Raw genomic sequence first — 20441 nt, 5'->3', positions numbered from 1 at the left:
CTGAAAGTGAATCCAGACGGTGTCGGTCGCCCTTAAAGGTCAAGACTCTGTAGAAGCTAAAGGCTACTAGAAACTCAGGGAAGCTTAAAGTTCCGTCTTGCAGACTGGCTAAAATCAAAAAGTCGTTTCTGGGAAATTGCATACATTTTTATAATAAAATTCCAAAAAATATTACAAATGAAACGGATACAAAATTCAGATCTATTGTCAAGAAGACATTCATATCTAAGGCGTATTATAAAGTTAATGTTATTCATGGACAGGGATATTTGGAAATAGTTCCGATCCACATTGGCGATCCCTTACTTCAAATAGCGAACATACTGTGTTAAAAATAAAGTTGTGTTAAATACTTGTGATGCATATGTCGGCGGCCGATCGTAAAATCCGCCAGATCATGAAATTCCTAGGCATATCGTGAAATGGCGCCATTTCATGAATTGGCTAAGGGACAGCCGCCATATCGTTCAAAACGCACCGTTCAACGATTTGCCTAGTAACGTTTAGGCATATCATGAAACGCCGCCATATCGGCTCTGGCACTTCGCCGGCCGGCTCGTGCGTTGTGGTCACAATTCATACTAAACACTCCTCGCTTCGCTCGTCATACCTAAATTTCTTTTTTTCGGCATATCACGATGTGCCCGGTATAGAGCTAGGAATATCGTGATATGCCTGGCCAACTTTTAGGAATTTCGTGATCTGGCGGATTTTACGATCGGCCGCCGACATATATATATCATTTAATAATATTGTAAATCTGTTTAAAAATATATGTACCTAGTTGAGTTTCTTGCCGGATTTTTCTCAACAGAGGTTTTTCCGAACCGGTGGTAGTTTTTTTGACATTTATAAGTGCTTGTTATAGCCTAAATTGAATAAACATATTTTGACTTTGACTTTGAAGCGCGCAAAATCTATGTCACTGTTCTCTAATCTCTATCTAAGTTATGTGTTCCGTTTAGTGTCTACACTAATGACTGGCTACGACATAAAAACAAAAATAAAACATATGATTACTTCGTCACTGCGATTCCGTACGGCCACGTATTTTGAGCAATGGTGTGGTCGCTCCCTTAATGAATACGATGTGTAAATCAGTGCGGTCAATCCTTGACGTGATAGAGATATTTAGAAACGTGATCAAATAACACGACTTAAGCCGAAGCCGTACCGAACGCCATACGTTACGACAGGTGTTAGAGAATGTTCCGCTCTATATACAGTCTGCTCGATATAATTAATGGATACAGGCGTGAACAGCGGAGCCTACGAGGTATAATCTACGAAAAAGTTGTCATTGGCTTTCTATATTAAAATAAAGTATAAGAAATAAGACGAAAATTGTTAACCCACGTCCTTTAAGTACTCGTATATAATATATTATTATTTGGGCTCCTTCGTCTTTAGGATAGCTACTTAAACGAGATACAATAATTTAAATGTTTCTTCCATACCTTGGTGCAATATTCATGTAATTATATTCGTATAAAATTCATGTTAGTTACAGAACACTATATTATATTTTAACCCCCGACGCAGAAAGTTAGTAGAAAGTTATAAGTTTGACCGCTATGTGTGTCTGTGTGTCTGTCTGTCTGTGGCACCGTAGCTCTTAAACGGGTGGACCGATTGAAAGCAGGTTTTCTAGCGATGGTTCTTAGACATGTTTTATCAAAATCGGTTCAGCCGTTTTTGAATTATTGACCTTAAGTGTCAAAGTCAGGGATTTTCCAACTTTTGTTGGCTAGGTTATTTCTAACATGATCCAAATGACAGATGCCAAACTGACGTAACTAGAGTCCCTCCTACTGTTACGCAAACTATCGATACTCTTGCATGTACCTAGTGCTAATTTATTTAGCATTATTTGTCGGTTTAAACGTTACACTATCGATCTGAAAGTCTTATTTGAATTTTAAAATATAATTTATTCAACACTTGGAGTGTCACTTTCCGACTCTGACGAACAATCTTGCAAATTAATAATAAGTTCGTTTATTTTACCGCTTTTATTTTTACCGATAACCCTCACCTCCAGCAATTTTTTGCGGTCTATTGAAACAACATTGTAATGGCGTTAATTAAAGAAAGTAAGTTAATGTTTACACACACACACACCACACACACACACACACACACACACACACACACACACACACACACACACACACACACACACACTCACACACACACACACACACACACACACACACACACACACACACACACACACACACACACACACACACACACGCACGCACGCACGCACGAAAGCCCGAACAAACAGACTAACAAACTTTTTCATTTATAATTTTAATGAGACTTAACTTCCATTTTCAATATTGATATTGCAATACAAAAGAACAAGTAGGTAATCGTAAGATAATAAACACGCAAACAAAAGTATCAATTAGTGAAATTTCGCGAGTGGCGAGAACTGCGGCGTCTGCAAGGCTACTACGAAACTCGAAACTCGAAGTTCGTATCGTACGGTCCCTCTCGCTCTCGTATTAAATAGTATAAGTGTCAGAGGGACCGCACGACACGAACTTCGAGTTTCGAGTTTCGTAGTAGCCCTGCTGTTTATTGGCCAAATTCAATGAGCACCAGTTTCTTAACGCCCGAGCGTAATGCATTGGTACGGTACAAGTCATAAGCTTTTCACTATTTACGTCAGAACAATTTGTGCGAGCAAAAACCTTGTACTAGGTTATACAAGATGTTAGTTACATAAAGTGAATATAACAGTATTAAAACATAATTATTTTTTTAAATGAGGATATAAAACAATGTAACAATATCAATGATTTTTTTAGAAAATTAAAATCCTACTTGATCAATTACATTTTGTACAATAAAGAGTAAAGAGTATAAACAAACAAACAAATAAACATTTATATAACTTGAATGAATATTTTGTTTATTTATATAATAATTAAGCATTGTTTTGTGGCAGCATACTGTGTGGATTAATACAGAATTTAAAAATTAAGACCTTGTATTATTGACCGATTTAATATCTACACTGGGCCCGTTTAGGAACTTAAGCCCGAGCTATTTCATTCTGACAGGAAGCTTTTCACCAGCAGAAAGGACTTTATAATAACAGTGCGATTATTTAACACCTATGTACTGTACCTAAATTCTTCACAGTAAATTGATTGATTCAGATGATGATGAAACTGTGAAGGCATGACATACATTCGTCTCAAAGGAATTTCACAAAGATTGTAAAACTGGCTTTTTATGTAATAAAAAGTATACTTCTCATTTTTCACTTGTACCATACATTATTCCTCATCCAAAAGTATTTACAACATCGAAGACAACTCGAAGCTTGGCAAGGGCTTTCAGGTGTACCAATTTATTGTGTTTTCAACCCCCGACCCCCGACGCAAAAAGAGGGGTGTTATAAGTTTGACCGCTATGTGTCTGTGTGTGTGTCTGTCTGTCTGTGGCACCGTAGCTCTTAAACGGGTGGATCGATTTGAATGCGGTTTTTTTATTTTAAATCAGGTTCTCTAGTGATGGTTCTTAGACATGTTTCTTCAAAATCGGTCTAGCCGTTTTATATTTAGGGCTTTTGGGGGTTTAGGGTTTATATTGAACTTTGAAGTGACAAAGTCGGAGGTTTTCCAACTTTTTGCTGGTTAGGTTAGTTACATAATATCGAGTGGTTCTTAACTATTTCATTATAATGGCTTCTGCAGTTTTGACATATTGAACTTTGAAATGAAAATGTCGGGGATTTTTGTACTTTTCTAAGTTATTTACAGTCCAATCATTTGATTCCTGACCCATCGTAGAACGTTCTCACAGTAAGTTTCATAATAAATTCCCTTTTCATGGAACTAGCTAGTTTCTACGAAAAGGTCCCACAGTGGGTCACGAACTAGCTGGTTCGAGTGTACCCACCACAGATATAGATTATACTAGATCACGCAAACACCTCAATCTGTATGAAAACCAACCGTGCCACTTTTTTATATCTACTGTGACGTCTCAAGAGGGAATTAGCGATGTGAATTCCCCAATGCGCCGCCCGCCCGCGCCATGAGGCTCGAGTCAGTTAGTCATGATTAGTCAGTTAGCGGTCAATCTTTGTATGGGGCAAATGGGGTTCGGACACGCGAAGTAGATGCATTTGCGTTATCTAGTGTAATCAATATCTGAGGTACCCACTGAGGGACAGAGCTATAGCCATGGTTTAGTATATCATCATATTTTAGCTGCAGCATCTAAGCTTGCTTTCTATCCCGTTTATTAGTGCACCTCTGTTATTTTCATGAAACAGTCTGCCTTTTTTTTTTTTTTTATTCGACTGGATGGCAAACGAGCAAGTGGGTCTCCTGATGGTAAGAGATCACCACCGCCCATAAACATCTGCAACACCAGGGGTATTGCAGACGCGTTGCCAACCTAGACGTCTAAGATGGAATACCTCACGCCTAATTTAAAATCAAAATATATTATAATGACATTAAGAATTAGTAGAGTCTAATCTAAGAACTTTTTGACCATGATATAAAATAACTATTAAAACCACATTTTAGTTTAGCGGAATAGCTTTTCCCAGCAATATTGAAATTTAACATCTTCAGTGTCCTAATATAAATTTAATAACGAAGGTAAAGCAGATGGGCTAAAAGACAAAGGGAAATATTTACTGACAATATTCGAAGAAATTTGTTACATTGCCGAGGTATTTAACATGAATTCAGACGTCTTCGTCTCAATGAATTTGATTCGCAAAGTAATTTTAAAATTGACTCAGTGTTGCTACGAGAATATAAAAAAGTATAATACTAGCGTGAAGAATATGACCATTGTCACGGCGCTAATTTCTTCTTGACTGTTCCATTTTTCTCGTAAATTATTTGAAAAATATTGTAACTATTTTAAGAACGCATTGAGGAATTTCACCATGTATGCTAGCCCTCTAGCAAGTGTGAAGCATGTGTCATGGATTAACAAGGACCCAGGTTCAATGCCCTACTCCATCCTTTTTAGGGTTCCGTAGTCAACTAACCCTTATAGTTTCGCCATGTCTGTCCGTCTGCCTGTCTGTCTGTCTGCTGTTGGTCCGCGGCTATGCTCAGAGATCGTTAGTACTAGAAAGCTATAATTTGGCATGAATATACATATCAGTCACGCCGACAATGTGGTAAAATAAAAAAAACAATTTTTTTAGGGTACGTCCCATGGACGTAAAGTGGGGGTGATTTTTTTTCTCGACTAACCCAATATTGTTGTATATCGTTGGATAGGTCTTTTAAAACCATTGCGGGGTTGCTAAGACGATTTTTCGATTCAGTGATATGTTTGCAAAATATTCAACTTTAAAGTGCAAATTTTCATAATCGAGCATCCCCCTTGTTGCTTCGCCACCACCACCATCCCAGCCTATATACGTCCCACTGCAGGGCACAGGCCTCCTCTCGGAATGAGAGGACTTGGGCAGTAGTTCCCACGCGGGCCCAGTGCGGATTGGGAACTTCACACACACCGTTGAATTGCTTCGCAGGTTCGTTGTGCAGGTTTCCTCACGATGTTTTCTTTCACCGTAAAGCTTGTTGCACCCATGATTATTCCACTTACACTTAATTCACCCATTGCGACTGTGGCCGTGTTAATTGAAATTTACTAAATACCATCTTCACCCGCAGCGTTGACGCTCGCGAACGCGACTTCGGCGTAGCGGAGCGTTGGTCCGACGAGAGCGTTTTCGCCTCACGGGCGTACTTCCTGCCAGAGCGGAGGCCGGCGGAGCTAGGAGTGGACCGGGTGAAAGCCTCCGACCAGGGCATCTACCGCTGCCGGGTCGACTTCAAACAGGCCCAGACGAGAAACTCAAGGGTCAATTTGACTGTTATAGGTAAGAGTTTTACTGTTTTTCGTCTAATTTTGCGAATTGCGCAATGTTATTGACAGTTTAGGATTAATATTGAAGATTGCGCAATGATTGAACAAAAGCTTAAGCGAGGTTATTTTTGTTGCACCAAATATGTATTTTTTCATTGCATTGTGTAGGGTTAGAGGGCCCCACTCCGGAGCTCGAAAATCGAAGTTCGTATCGCACCGTCCCTCTCGCTCTCGTATTAAATAGTATAAGTGTAAGAGGGACCGAACGACGCAAATTTCGTAGTAGCCTGCAGTATTGCGCAATATTTTGAACACGAAAACATGATGCAGTTCGTATTATTGCACAATATAAATAATTAATCGTTTGGATTTAGAGCGCTTTTAAATCTTATTGTACAATAAAATGTATTGTACATTTTTTTCGTAGTTCTAAGGGCTGCCTAAAGCTTGTCCAAGCTACTCGTAGAGTGACGCGTGCCTCACTCAACTAAATCAGTTCTTTATGACTAGCCAGATAGCAAATCTTTAAAAAAACCGCCTAAAAGGGAACTAAATCCCCGTTAAACTCAGGTGGTTAACTGTAAGATTTGCCATCTACCGGTGCCGGGTCGACTTCAAATTGGCCCAGACGAGAAACTACAGGGTCAATTTGATTGTAGGTAAGATTTTTTTACTGTTTTTTGAGTAGAGCTTGCCTCAGCTAAAATGACGCGTACCTCAACTAACTAAATCACTTCTTTATGACTAGTTAGACAGCAAATTTTTACAATGCAGTATTTCCTGACAGGTATGACATTGGGGATTTCAATAAAAGGGCTTATACTTTCTTAAAAGGCCGGCAACGGATAGGATCAATGACTCTCCTTGAGTAGTCGGTACTCATGGGCAGCGGTGATCATTTCCCATCAGTTGACTGGCTTGCTTATTTGCCTCCCTCTCTTAAAAAAAAATAACCGCCTGAGTCTAAAGGGGAACTAAATTTCCGTTAGACTGGTAGTTATTTGTAAGATTTGCTATCTAATTAGTAATAATGAACTGATTTAGTTGGGTGAGAGGGACGCGTCAGTTGAGCTTAGACAAGCTCTACATGTAAAGCTCTACATGCTCTACTTGATTAAATTTATTTGATGGATAAATGTTATGCCTTCTCCGTCTATTCGGACAAAACAAACAGAGACGACATAACATTTATCCGTCAAATAATTTTAATCAAAGGATGGTTAATAGGTATCATAATTTTGAAATCAGGTAATGCAACACATACATAGTACAAACGGGGATTACCGCAGAGATCATCGTATAACCAATATTCCAGGGCTCTATTAAAAATAGTACATATCAACGGGTGGATAAAAATGTAATCATGTTCCTTATAGGGGAAATGTGATGTAAATTTTAGCATTCCGTAGCACTATTGGAAAAACTTTATTTATGAAAATTCTGTACCAACCTCGTCAAATTACCAAACTAAGATGAACTTGACATTTTTGCTAGTTTTTGAAAAAATTCAGGATGGTAGTAAGTACATCAAACTTACAAGGAAAACTATAACGGCTAAGTTTGCTTGAGAATTATTAGAAGTTTATGAGTAAATAGCAGCCTAAGGTATAAAATATACCTAAACTTGGAAGATTTCGTATAAAATACGAAATCCTTAGAAAAATAAATAAATAAATAAATATCATGGGACACTTGACACCAATTGACCTAGTCCCAAACTAAGCAAAGCTTGTACTATGGATACTAGGCAACGGATAAACACACTTAAATAGATAAATACATACTTAAATACATATTAAACATCCAAGAACCGAGAACAAACATTCGTGTTATTCACAGAAATATCTGCCCCGGCCGGGATTCGAACCCAGGACCTCAAGCTTCGTAGTCAGGTGCTCTAACCACTTAGCCATCCGGTCGTCAAATATTACTCAATTTTTCGTAATGGCTATGGAACCCTATTTTGGGCGTGTCCGACACCCTCTTGGCCGGTTTTTACGTATCCGTAATCCACCGGCCCAAGCGCCGGCGCCGCCCTCACAAAGCGGCTTACCGTGAATTTGCTTCATGTTAATTTTTCCAATTGCGGCAACATTTTGCCAAAGGATATTTTTGCCCGTCATTTTTCGATGGCGAAAGGATGGGATAATTTGGTTTCGGACCGATATTATGGAACTTGTATCCATATAGTTGACGTAGTCTGTCAACGAAAGTGTACTTACCCTATGGTTTAATTCTCACAATAATAAAAAAATATTTGACCCAAAATATTAAAATTTCAATTCAATTACAACTATCGATGAAATTTAATAATATATCCAAAATAATATATTACTAGCTTTTGCCCGCGACTTCGTCCGCGTGGAATAGTAATTTTGGGAAGTATTTAATTTATATAGGATACCTATTCTGCCAATAATAGTACATAGAAACATCTATGGTTTATTTAATACATTGCTACAAATATAAACTATTTTTTTTTGTTGTTCCATACATCCATCAGTCCGATGTTCTTTGGTAAAACATAAATATTTTGCGGGTAGTCATATTTTAGCAATACGACGTGTATTCTACCCTTCCAACACAAAAGGACTAATTCTTCATAGTGCATTTTTACTAAGCATAGCTACACATATTTCCGATAAATATGTAGTAACTTGTTTGGAATTCCTTAAGAACTTTCATCCCCATATTTTCAAGTAAATAGGTCGAAATTTGAAAAGCGCCAGAGCAAATGTTTTTAAGGGTTCCGTACCTAAAAAGAAAAAAATGGAACCCTTGTAGGATTACTTTGCTGTCCGTCCGTCCGTCTGTCTGTCAAGACCCTTTATCTCGTAAACGCGCGGAGTTAGGTATCGAGTTGAAATTAAAACCCTAAACTCAGGTCAATAGTCCCGAAAGCTGTGAAAAAATCAAACTTCTAAGTCAAGGCAATCAAAAGCTACAGTCGTTAAAAAGGTGTTTCCATACAAATTGCCTCAACAGAAAAAGTTATAGGGTACTTCCGGCTGTCCTAGAAACTTGGAATTTTGCATAAAGGTAGCTCTTATAGCACAATAAATAAGAAAAATCTGAAAATCATATTTTTTCATGTCTGACTGTCTATGTGAATAAGCCATCTAAAATGACCCCACATTGCGTACATTTTGCTTATGAGCTTAGAAGGCTCTGCTAACACTGCACCATCCCCTCTGCTAACATCCCCTCGCAGGTAACATTTTCAAAAACGCTTAAACAAATATCTATTTATTTCTTATACCTAAGTAGCACAATGCCAAGTTTCATAAAGAACCATCGATTTATCTTCGACAATGACGATCTTCCATATAAAGTTTCATCCCCTATTTCACCCCTCACAGGAAGAATTTTTAAAAACGCGCGAACAAATATGTATTTATCTCTTATCACGTGCCCAAATGCCAAGTTTCATAAAGAACCATCGATTTATCTTCGACAATGACGATCTTCCATATAAACTTTCATCCCCTATTTCACCCCCTCACAGAAAGAATTTTAAAAAACGTGCGAACAGATATCTATTTATCTCTTTTCACGTGCCGAAATGGCAAGTTTAATAAAGATTCATCTATTTATATTCGATAATGACAACCTTGCGTCCTTTCATACCCTATTTCATCCCCTCACCGGTCGAATTTTCAAAAAACCTCAAACAAATATAGAATTTTTTTTTATTAAGTGCCTAAATGCCAAGTTTCATGGTTTTATTTCGACAGCGACGAACTTCCACTATATAAACTTTCATCCCCTATTTTAACCCCTTAAAGCCTCTTTTTCGCGATAAAAGATAGCCTATGTTCTTTCCCAGGGTCTATTTTATCTCTGTGCCAAATTTCATCTAAATCGGTTCAGCGGTTTAGGCGTGAAAGCGTAACAGACAGACAGACAGACAGAGTTACTTTCGCATTTATAATATTACTAGCTTATGCCCGCGACTACGTCTGCGCGGATCTAGGTTATCGCGCGGTGGCGCCCTCTACCGGAATAAAAGGTATCCTATGTTGATCCTTGGGGTTCAAACTACCTATATACCAAATTTCATCAAAATCGGTTCAGTGGTTTCGACGTGAAAGGGTAACAGACAGACAGACAGACAGACAGACAGACAGACAGACAGAGTTACTTTCGCATTTATAATATTAGTGGGGATTTTTAATAAGAATTTAAATACTTTAACAAAGTTAAAAAAGCTACAAAATTAAATCAAAAAATAAACCTATGATATTATTACCATACAAAAAGATCATAGGATAAAATAAAATAATTATAGTCGAAGTCAATCAGAAAACAGTTTTAGTCAATTTGCTAATGCAAGCTCTTGAGTATCAAACAAAATACAAAAATGCACTAAAATTAAATAGAAAAAAATAAAAAAATATTTTATTTAAATTGTACGCGATTCATTTCCACTAAGTATATTTTCCCAAGAAATGTCCATTCTGTCAAGAGTGAAACGACTAAGAAGAAAGTATAAATTCCCTTTCTCTGCATTAATAAAACGGTTAATAATAACGAAGTAAAAATATTAAATAAAATTATACATACGTCTCAAACGAATATCAAAGACTCCTTTAAATAAATGATAATATAGAAATATCTTTTGTTAAAAATGATCTTTAAAAAGCAGTATCTATTTTGTTAAAAAATATCAGCATAAATTACTTTATTATATTATTATTGTTATTCAATAGTTACTTGTTGTAACTTATTTTGTAAAAGAATTTCCCAACAAAAAATGGTCTAGGTAATTTATCTTTTATATCATGCCGAAAAAACAAATTTTAAATGGAGACGTAAATAACATTCATGTTTATAAACAGAATGGAATAATGTTTTTGTTAGAATCATTTATTATCATAATAAGATATAGATTTGCTTTGTAAAATGAAGAGGTTTTATATTTGTCGTATCCTACGAATAGGGGCGTAGTTACGAAAAGTCAATTTAAGAGGAGACGGTTTTTTGTACTTAAAAAAATCAGTGTGCGGCCTCATGGCTTTAAATTCACAAATTAGTTAATAAATCATCTAAGATTTGTTATGATGTATGGATACGACGATATCAAGAACAACAATCTTCAAGCTCCTAAGTAAAAGGAATTGAAACAATAATAATATAACAGTGTTCGGTTTAACTTAGAAACTGTTATTTATAAGTAAATAATGGTTTATTTCATTGATTTCAAAATAGCTTATGTTCGCATTTATTTACACTATATGTATATGTACGCATCAGCATTAAACGCAGTAGCGTGAAAATGAAGAAGCGTTGCCCGACTTTGCCCGATTTATTTGGTGAACGCGGGCTGACTTGATTGATTGTACGAAAATTTACAATGTTATTACAAAAAGTAAAAAAAAACAACTTATTCGAAGCCTATAAAACCTATATATACAAATATCATCCACATCACTACTACTATTGGGCAGGGTATTGGGTGGGTCTCGTGTTGACAGGTGTCCATGGGCGGCGGTGATTGCTTCCAATTAGTTGATCCGCATGATCGTTTTCCCCCCTTATATGTCGGCGGCCATTCGTAAAATCCGCCAGATCACGCGAAATGGCGCCATTTCATGATCTGCCTAAGCGTCACTGGGCAAATCGTTAAACGGTGAGTTTTGAACGATAAGCCAATTCATGAAATGGCGCCAGCTCACGATATGGCTGTGATTTTCGTGATTTGGCGGATTTTACGATCGGCCGCCGATATAAAATATATAAAAAAAGTGTGCCCAGCCCATGAGGTTGGCTGCGTTTCCTCGTTGAATAATGTATGGCAATGCCAATACGGTAATCGAGGAAAGAGTAAAGAGCCTGCCCTATATGATCTTTAACAGGTTCCCTATGTCCCGAAGCAATGTGCAGCGTTCTTTTGACACGTCCCCATAGTTTTCATTGGTTATATCATTTATGAGGTCCAAGAAAAAAAAAACGTAATAAAATTTATTATTTATTGAAAGAACAACTGCATTATTTACATCACTGGCCATGACCACCCACACATGGCCTTATGGACGTAGCAGTAAAGTCAGGCATAAGGCACATGTGCCTCATTGGACAGGGAACCTGTAAACGAGCTTTTAAACCCCCGACACAAAAAGAGGGGTGTTATAAGTTTGACTGCTTTTGAAAACCGCCGCCGTTTGAAAACCTGCTTTTGAACAAAAAAAAGCATTCAAATCGGTCCACCCGTTTAAGAGCTACGGTGCCACAGTCAGACACATAGGCACACAGACACACGTAGTGGTCAAACTTATAACACCCCTCTTTTTGCGTCGGCGGTTAAAAAGATATCGTGTCATCACAGGTTTGTCTTATAGTGAATTACGCTCACTTTCCTAATTTTCCAATATGTGATCAGAACGTCCCATGCGACGAAAAAGGTTGTATGATAATAAATGACTAAATTGATTTTATTGTTTTGTTTTATTAAGCTATTCTCCAGCTTCATTTCTGTATATAAATTATTTTTTAAATCCTAGTACTTTTTTGAGATTTCAACCCCTAAAAAAGTTCCATGTGATATGAGCTCGACGTAGAAAGTTATACATCTCGATAGAACTTTACACGCCGGTCGCCTCGCCCCGCGGAGTGGCGCGTGCGGGGTTCTATCGTCAGTCGTCACCGGTCTTCGCGGGAGATGACACGCTTTATTACTTTATGTTATTTTGGCACGTTTTCTTTGGTGTGGGTTTCTTTATAATTTTATGTTAATTTTGTGGGGCATGAATTTAACTCCTAATTAAACGAATCGTCGCTCGAGACGACTTATAAACTTGGCACTAGACCAACGAATCAACGAAGTACAAGTGAAATTAATGATTTAATTACAAATGGTCCAACAGAGGATAGTCATCATGGTTCAGAGAGACGTAATTAGCTATTTCTTCTATTTACAAAATAATAGTGAGTGTGTTTTTATGTTTTTACGGTTTAAGTGCTTCTGCCGTTAGATTCCGGAGTAAAAGGTAGCATATTACCTCTTAGAACTTTATTTATAGTAAATCAATATAAACCGGAAAAAAAAATTCGTAACGTATTATGATCTTAGCAATAAAAGTTTTATATAGATTTCACGATCAGAAAAAGTTTTAATAAGCACGATGTATATAGTTATGTACCATTAATCGATGGAAACTAGATAGAATTTCAGAGTTGTAAGAGCACTTGTAACCATTGACGCCGGAACAGACACGCGTTGTCGAGTTCACTTGTGCATATGTCACCTTCTTCTACGGAACTCATTTAAGTTAACACCGTTTACGTCTCAAATTTTATTTTCTATTTATTTTTATGGAATAAAATATCATACATACATACATATACGTGACGCTTTATTCCCTGTATGGTAGGCAGAGACAATAGAGCACCATACGCTTCTATTCTGACATACTTCTCTCGCTTCATCCACATTCATCACTCCTCATACATGCTCGACGCTTTCGGGTACTTCTAACCTATATAGCCTCTCTTCAATGTGCCGCCGATCTGGTCGGTGTACGTTTTACGAGGATAATATAATAAACTAATGCCCCAGTCATATCTTCTGCAAATGTAGAAACATCACACAGTACGGAATCATGTTTGTATGTATGTAAACTCTTTATTGCACATAAAAATAAAAATACAAATACACAGAGAGGAGAAAAAAGGCGAGCTATTAATCTAGAGCGTGATGCGATGTAAAATCTAGGTAAAGAAAGTAGTGTCGCCGTTCAACCCGTCACTTTCTGTAGGCACATCGCCAATATTGGAACCATCGCCTACAAAGGAACTGACGCCTATAAATGAAATTTCTGATACCGAAACGGTTACTCTAACTCTAATTATGTCGCAAGTATCGTCTCGAACGCAGGCTCGATGACTTCCAGCCACCTGAACAAGCCGGGTTCCAAAAAGGCTTATAGTACCGTAGACCGCATACATACGCTGCGGCAAGTCATACAGAATACCGAAGAGTATAACTTGCCACTATGTCTAGCGTTTGTGGATTACGAGAAAGCCTTTAATTCGGTCGAAACGTGAGCGGTGCTTGAGTTTCTCCAGCGATACCGTTGACTATTGGTATATCGAAGTGTTAAAGTGTTTGTATAACAACGCCACTATGTCGGTCCGAGTACACGAACAGAATTCGAAGGCGATTCCTTTGAAAACAGGCGTAAGATACGTAGATGTCATATTTCTGAAACTGTTTACTGCCGCTTTGGAAGACGCCTTCAAGCTTCTGGAATGGAAAGGACTAGGCATCTCATCGGCGAATACATCACTCACCTTCGGTTTGCCGACGATATCGTGGTTATGGCAAAGTCGATGGAAGAACTCAGTACGCTACTCGAAAACCTCAATCGAGTGTCAAGAACAGGTGTCTACTCCTATTTTGGTTGAGAATTTGGTTCTTGAAGTTGTTGACGCATATGTATACAAATACATAGGAAAAACCGTCAAATTAGGTAAGTTCAACTTCGAGAAGATTGACCAATCGTCGAATCCAACACAGATGGGCACCGTTTGGAAAACTCAGCAATGTCTTTTCGTTCAAAATTCCTCAGTGCCTTAAGACGAAAGTCTTTTTAAACCAATGTGTGTTGCCAGTGATGACAATACATATGGATCGGAGACGTGGTGCTTCACTATAGCCCTTATAAATAGGCTCAGAGTTGCTCAGCGAGCTATGGAGAGAGCTATGCTCGGGATTTCTCTACGAGATCGAATTAGAAATGAGGAGATATGTAGAAGAACAAGGGTCACCATTATCGACATGGCCAAACAAATTAGCTCGTTGAAGTCGTGGCAATAGGCAGGCCATTATAGGATGGAGAACGTATGGCTGTTGGGGCCGAAAAGTTCCAACGAGATGGAAGGATGACCTAGTTAAAGCGGCGGGTTTGCGGTGGATGCAACTAGAGGGCTATGGGGGAGGCCTATGTCCAAGAGTGGACATCCTGCGGATGTGATGATCACGATGATGATGAAATACATTACTTTTAAAACTTTTTATATAATTTTCATGTGCGATCATAACAAACAAGAACAAGGAACAAGTGTCATATTGTGAGTACCTAATGGGCAATGTTGTTTGTAATAAGCATTAATTATTATTTATTTCGTCATTGCGAATAATCACGTACAGTCGAGTTCATAAACATGTGAGCAAAAATTTGATAAAAAATATCTGAATATGACTCTATTCATAACGGCGTAGAAGATAGATAGTTACATGTTGTTGAAAAAATTATCAAAATATCCGAGGAATAAAGTTTCATATGCCTATAGACCTCGGTTCACAAAGTCAAACTCCGACAAAGATAGTTCTATATTCTCTTAACACCGAATTTTTGGCTGTGCGTTCCCACGAAAACAGTTACATATTACTTTAAGACCCAGAATTCCTTGAAAGCCTTAACATTTAAAAAAGATTGCTACTAAAAAGTAATCCTGACAACTCTAGTAAAAACTATACTTAATTGCATTGACGAATTTCTATTACTTACAAAGCTATAATCAAATTAAACTAAGCGAAAATTCAAATGCCCCTAGCGAAAAGTACCAATTTTGCAGAAGTGACTTTATTCGTCGGATGGGACGAAGTTTCCTAAAGTTAGTCAGCGATATTAAACTCCCACTTATTTAATTTTTTGTTGCCATAGCAGTTTAATTCTGTGCTAAATTGAGTTAAGAAAGTTTGTGATTTAATGAAAAAATCCAAGTGGTTGAAGGATTTTCCTCGAAATTTAATCATATTCGCCAACTTCAAACTTTTATTAGTTATATTTTCACGTGGATGAGCAGTATTTAATTTTGATAAAATACTGATTGGAAATAAGAAGCAAAAGTTTGAAACAAAATACAGTCTAACGAATTAAACTTTATTGCTTTGTTTCATTTTAATTATCGATAGATTTTTTTATCACTTCTACTAAACTCTTTTGCTAGGTATCTTTTTTAGAAACACTGGAATTTAGTTTGTGATAATTTGACGTTGATTTTTCTTTTTTGTCGTTTTTTTTTTTGCTTGATTTATAGAACAAATTTGTAATTATTAATGGTTGAGAAGTTCAAAATTCCTTAAAATTTATTTTTTATTCAATCAATCTACTTTTATATATTATACAGTCTCTCTCGAGTGCAAATAATATTATGTTAACTACCTACATTAAAATAAAAAATGAGGGTAGCTTGTTCGATGAGAGTGAGACTGATTTTCGACAGTGTCTTCAATAATCGCAATAAATTTGTACGGGTATGAAAAAGTGGACACCATGCATCTGCCATGTGAAATGTTGACGTGAATTGTAACCACTAGCTCTGTGTATATATTATTACATACTGTGTTAGCACTACGCCTCTCTGAATCTACAGTGCACTGCCGTTTAAATAAAAGTAGACATCTACAAAGTTAAAAGCTAGCAGACATGCAAAGAAATATTTGGATAGGTAATTAATTCTAAACAAAAACAAAATAAATTTGCTAACGTGAAAGTTATGATTTCAAGTACATGTTATAAAGAGTTAGTTGACTTTGCAATTAAATATGAATCAATCATTTTGGCCCGTTGTCATGAAAATATAAAATAATAAACACTTTTTTATTTAGATTGTAATTGTAAGTTTTTTTTTTATATAAACGGAACGATATGTAGTATCATTAAAGAAATCTTCTAACGCATGATTTACTAATGTGACATTTGTTTGACATTATTTTCAAATTGATACTTTGCTTGTCGTTAGAAAAACATTAATTTTTCTGTAAGAGTTTTTTTTTGTGATGTGATCATTCCGTCAATACCTATCGAAGTTGGAAAAATCACTATTGGTTAGCTGTTATCCGGTAACTTTTCATGAATAAAGGGTAGATTAAGTTGAATGAAAGATTCTACGATAAAAATAGATTTCAGGTTTTTTTTTCAAAAGACATTTAAAACTTACAACAGTTCATATCACACAGCTCTAAGACGCATTTAAACATACTAACTGTCACTCACTCAGAAATAAATGCATAACACTATTCGTGGCCGCCACTGTAGTAGGTACGAATAAGTTCCCTTTGTGACGGGCAAGAGTCGGGCACTTTGTGTTGCCAGAGAGTAACCATGTTGAGCGGTATCATAGAAGCATTGCAACCCTCTGAGACAGAAATATCACATTTGTAAGGCTATGTTTTACTTGTGAGTACTATTTCCACTGAACAACGGTTAAATAAAAACTGATAATATATTTTGCACAAACCTGCGAAGCAATTCAATGGTGCGTGTGGAGTTCCCAATCCACACTGGGCCCGCGTGGGAACTACGGCCCAAACCCTCTCATTCTGAGGAAGGCCTGTATAAAAGCTGGGATGAGGATGAAGGTTTTCTTCCAACTTTAAAATCATTAATAGTACCTATCGATGAGCGCTATATTTTGAAAATTCGGCCTAATATGGCAAACCTTGGCACTGGTTATACTTGGTAATTAGGTGATACTGTGTTAATATCTTACGTTGAACTCACAATAGTGAAATGCAAGCAATTAAATCGCTGCCAACCCGATTGAAAGCATCAAAAGTGACAGCTACCATCGATTTTATTGCTTGCATTTCCTCATAGTGAGATGTGTGTAAGATAATAAAGCAGTATCACCGAATTACTAAGTAGATATCACCGATAAAGATTTGCCCTACGTGTTTGGTCATGACTAGTGTACCTACGAGTATAGTTACGTACTTAACATGCGAAAAATCTACAAAGATTTAATCATAAACCCCGAAAAATTCTAGTTCAAATCTACAGGTATCTCATTAATAGAACCTATAGCCGTTTTGGGGCTAAGATTAGTCCGTTCACGTTAACGATTAACATTCGATGCGCCATTTACTGTCCTTTGGGGGATTTGGCGCGGTTTGCTACTCTACAAGAGACCATTATTTTGATAAGGCCGCGATAGCGTAATGTCTTTAGTATAAAAAAGCTTTCGAATATCATCTGCTTGTTTAAAAGTCAATGTTTCCCGCAGCGGTGCGGTGCCACGCTATACGGATGTATGGATATCAAAATGTGGTTAGAGAACCTGACTACGGAGCATGAGGTCCCGGCTTCAATTCTCGATTGGGGCAAATACTCGTTCATTTTGCGGCCTTGCAATGTAATTAACATAAAATTGCACGATTTTTCCTGCAGATTTAAAGTAAGCTTAATGTTTCATGAATTAAAGAACTGCATGTCTGATCCATTTTGTAATCTGTCGGTGTCTTCTCATTCCAGCGCGTCCGTTTCATATCATTATGCAAAGTCTTCTCCGTTTAGTTTTAATAAACTACTAGGTACTGGAGCATTCCGAGGAGTTATTTCATTTAAAACTAGCCAGTAGCTTCTAATATCACATTTCACACCGTCAGTTTGAGTTCCCTTATTATCATCTCTTTGCTCAGTTCGCCACCTCTAACATCTGGTAGTATGGTGAACGATTGTGTTGCTCTGAGGATGAACTCTAGTTGAGTTCGAAACGCGCCAGTGTAATGTAGAGTGGTGATAGTTGGGTTTGTGTGATTTGTGTGTGTTCTTACAGTGTGGAAAGATGGAGGAGCTGCATGAACAAACATATGCTGGATAGATTTAGTTATTGTAAGATCGTGGGTGAGGAAAAAATAATTGTTTATAGTTCATTAGGTTAAATCAGATTAAATTTCAGTAAAAATTGAGTCTCAAAAGGGCGAGAATCGGTCAAGGAAGAAGCCCATAGGGATCAACAAAAAATACTGATCCAAGCACCTTACAGAGCCTAACGAGAGACTGCATGCTCCTCTCCGGCCTTTCCAACAAATGACTGAAGCAAGAATCTGTGGGTAGATAAGAAACCATTCCAACCCTCTCCTCCCCGTAGTAAGCTCCAGGGAGTTGGGTACGTGAAGACGGGTTTTTTAGCCGACTATATAGCGTCCGGTGCTGTCGGGGCCCTCCATTTTCAGATATCCAAAATTGATTTTTCCCGACTGCACGCCCTTATCTCCTATAAAACACCGCATATAAAATTAAAAATATATATAAAAATAAGTTAACAAAAGCAAGGGCCGTCTTTGGCGCTTAAAGCGACTCAACTCCAAAAAACATTATCGCTAACCTTTATCCTTAATTTACCGAGGAACCGAAATCATCACGCCGCTCATACATCGTGTGAATTTATGACGCAAAGTTTTACCTTATCATATGGAGACCATACAAAGTTGAACACGCAAAATAATTTATTAAGAAGCCGTGGAGCGTTATTAAACTTTGGGTGATAAAAGTTTTTTATTCAGATGACGCGTTTGCCGGTGACCCAGTTTAGGAAATTTGAGGCAAATTCAAGTCGGGTAGTGTTTATTATGATATCACAAAATTGATCTGAAAAATTTCAGCTAGAGATGGTAGTTGAGCTGATCACCCTTGTTGAAGTTAAAGACAAAATGAGGCTGACAATTTCATCAGCACATTTCTCTCTTCTATGTCGCTATACTCTTGACAGAGTGTCGTGGTCGGCGTTTTTGAGGATCAGTCGTGAACCTTCATGACAACTTTCTTTGGAAAATTGTGTGTTGGTTTCCCTGTGCCTTTTAACATCGCAGTGCTGGAGATCAGAGCTCTTAGTTGACATCATAGATCGCTGTTGCCCACTCTTACATCAAGTCCCTTAGTCGCCTTTTGAGATACCCACGGAAAGCGATGAGGCCATCCTATTCTGAATCCGATCACGGCACGGACTATGTATAATAGAGCAGAGTGTAGCATAGTACACGGATAAAGTACATTTATTCGATATTAAAATGTTAATGTGTCGAAAATACCGGCCAAATGCGAATCAAACTCGCGAACCGAGGGATAAAAAATGATGTTCTATAGAGAAGCACCCATCCAAAATGTCATGTCACCAGACTTAGCTGTTAAAATTTATCCATGCGTGCATCCCGATCTAGTGAGAGTACCAGAGTAAAACTTCCCCATATGGATAACCTCAAAAGAAACCTTGATTCAGTTACCAAAAATTAACTAAACATTACCGCAAATCGGCAAGCACAGCATCGGACGTCCACCAATGAGGTGGAAAAATGATTTGGCTAAAGCTGCAGGTTCATTATGGATGTAGACCGCATCCGACCGAAGCAACTGGAGGTCTATTGTGACGCATATGTCTAACAGTGGACATCCCACGGCTGATAATTATGATGATGATGATGAACTTAACACTAATAAGTATTTTTTGCCCCCAGTGCCTCCAAATAAGATGGTGATAACTGACGACCAGGGGGACGTGAAGCAAGCCATCGTCGGCCCCTACGTCGAGGGGGACTCCTTCACCTTGAAGTGTGACGTCAGCGGAGGTAAGTAAACAGATCACTCACAAACAAAGTCGGGTACTGATCCAAAATGTTGTCATTATCCTGCTCAAAAAAATCTGTTGAGAAATATGACTTGTAAAGATCAGCTGAATATCCGCCGGACAGATATACGAAAGTATCTGAACCCAAACTGACACAGAGATGCTTCACACTCGCTCAGTCTAATATTCCGGGTTCAGTCTATAACCTAGTGTGCCCACACAAGTTG

At 37.6% G+C, this 20441-nt stretch overlaps 1 protein-coding gene across 3 annotated transcripts in view; it reads left to right on the top strand.

The window, feature by feature from the left end:
* The window catches only part of LOC141432872 (protein turtle homolog A-like), a 414047-nt gene that overhangs the window by 367400 nt on the left and 26206 nt on the right, over positions 1–20441 (top strand). For all 3 annotated transcript variants that reach the window (XM_074094681.1, XM_074094682.1, XM_074094680.1), the window contains 2 exons: positions 5670–5878; positions 20105–20215. In XM_074094681.1, coding sequence (XP_073950782.1) covers positions 5670–5878; positions 20105–20215 — 320 coding nt within the window. The remainder of the gene's footprint in view (positions 1–5669; positions 5879–20104; positions 20216–20441) is intronic.

Source organism: Choristoneura fumiferana, chromosome 11, assembly GCF_025370935.1.
Source record: "Choristoneura fumiferana chromosome 11, NRCan_CFum_1, whole genome shotgun sequence".
Classification (NCBI taxonomy): Eukaryota; Metazoa; Arthropoda; class Insecta; order Lepidoptera; family Tortricidae; genus Choristoneura; species Choristoneura fumiferana.
Note: the sequence above shows the minus strand (reverse complement) of the source record. Positions and strands in the feature narration are given on the sequence as shown.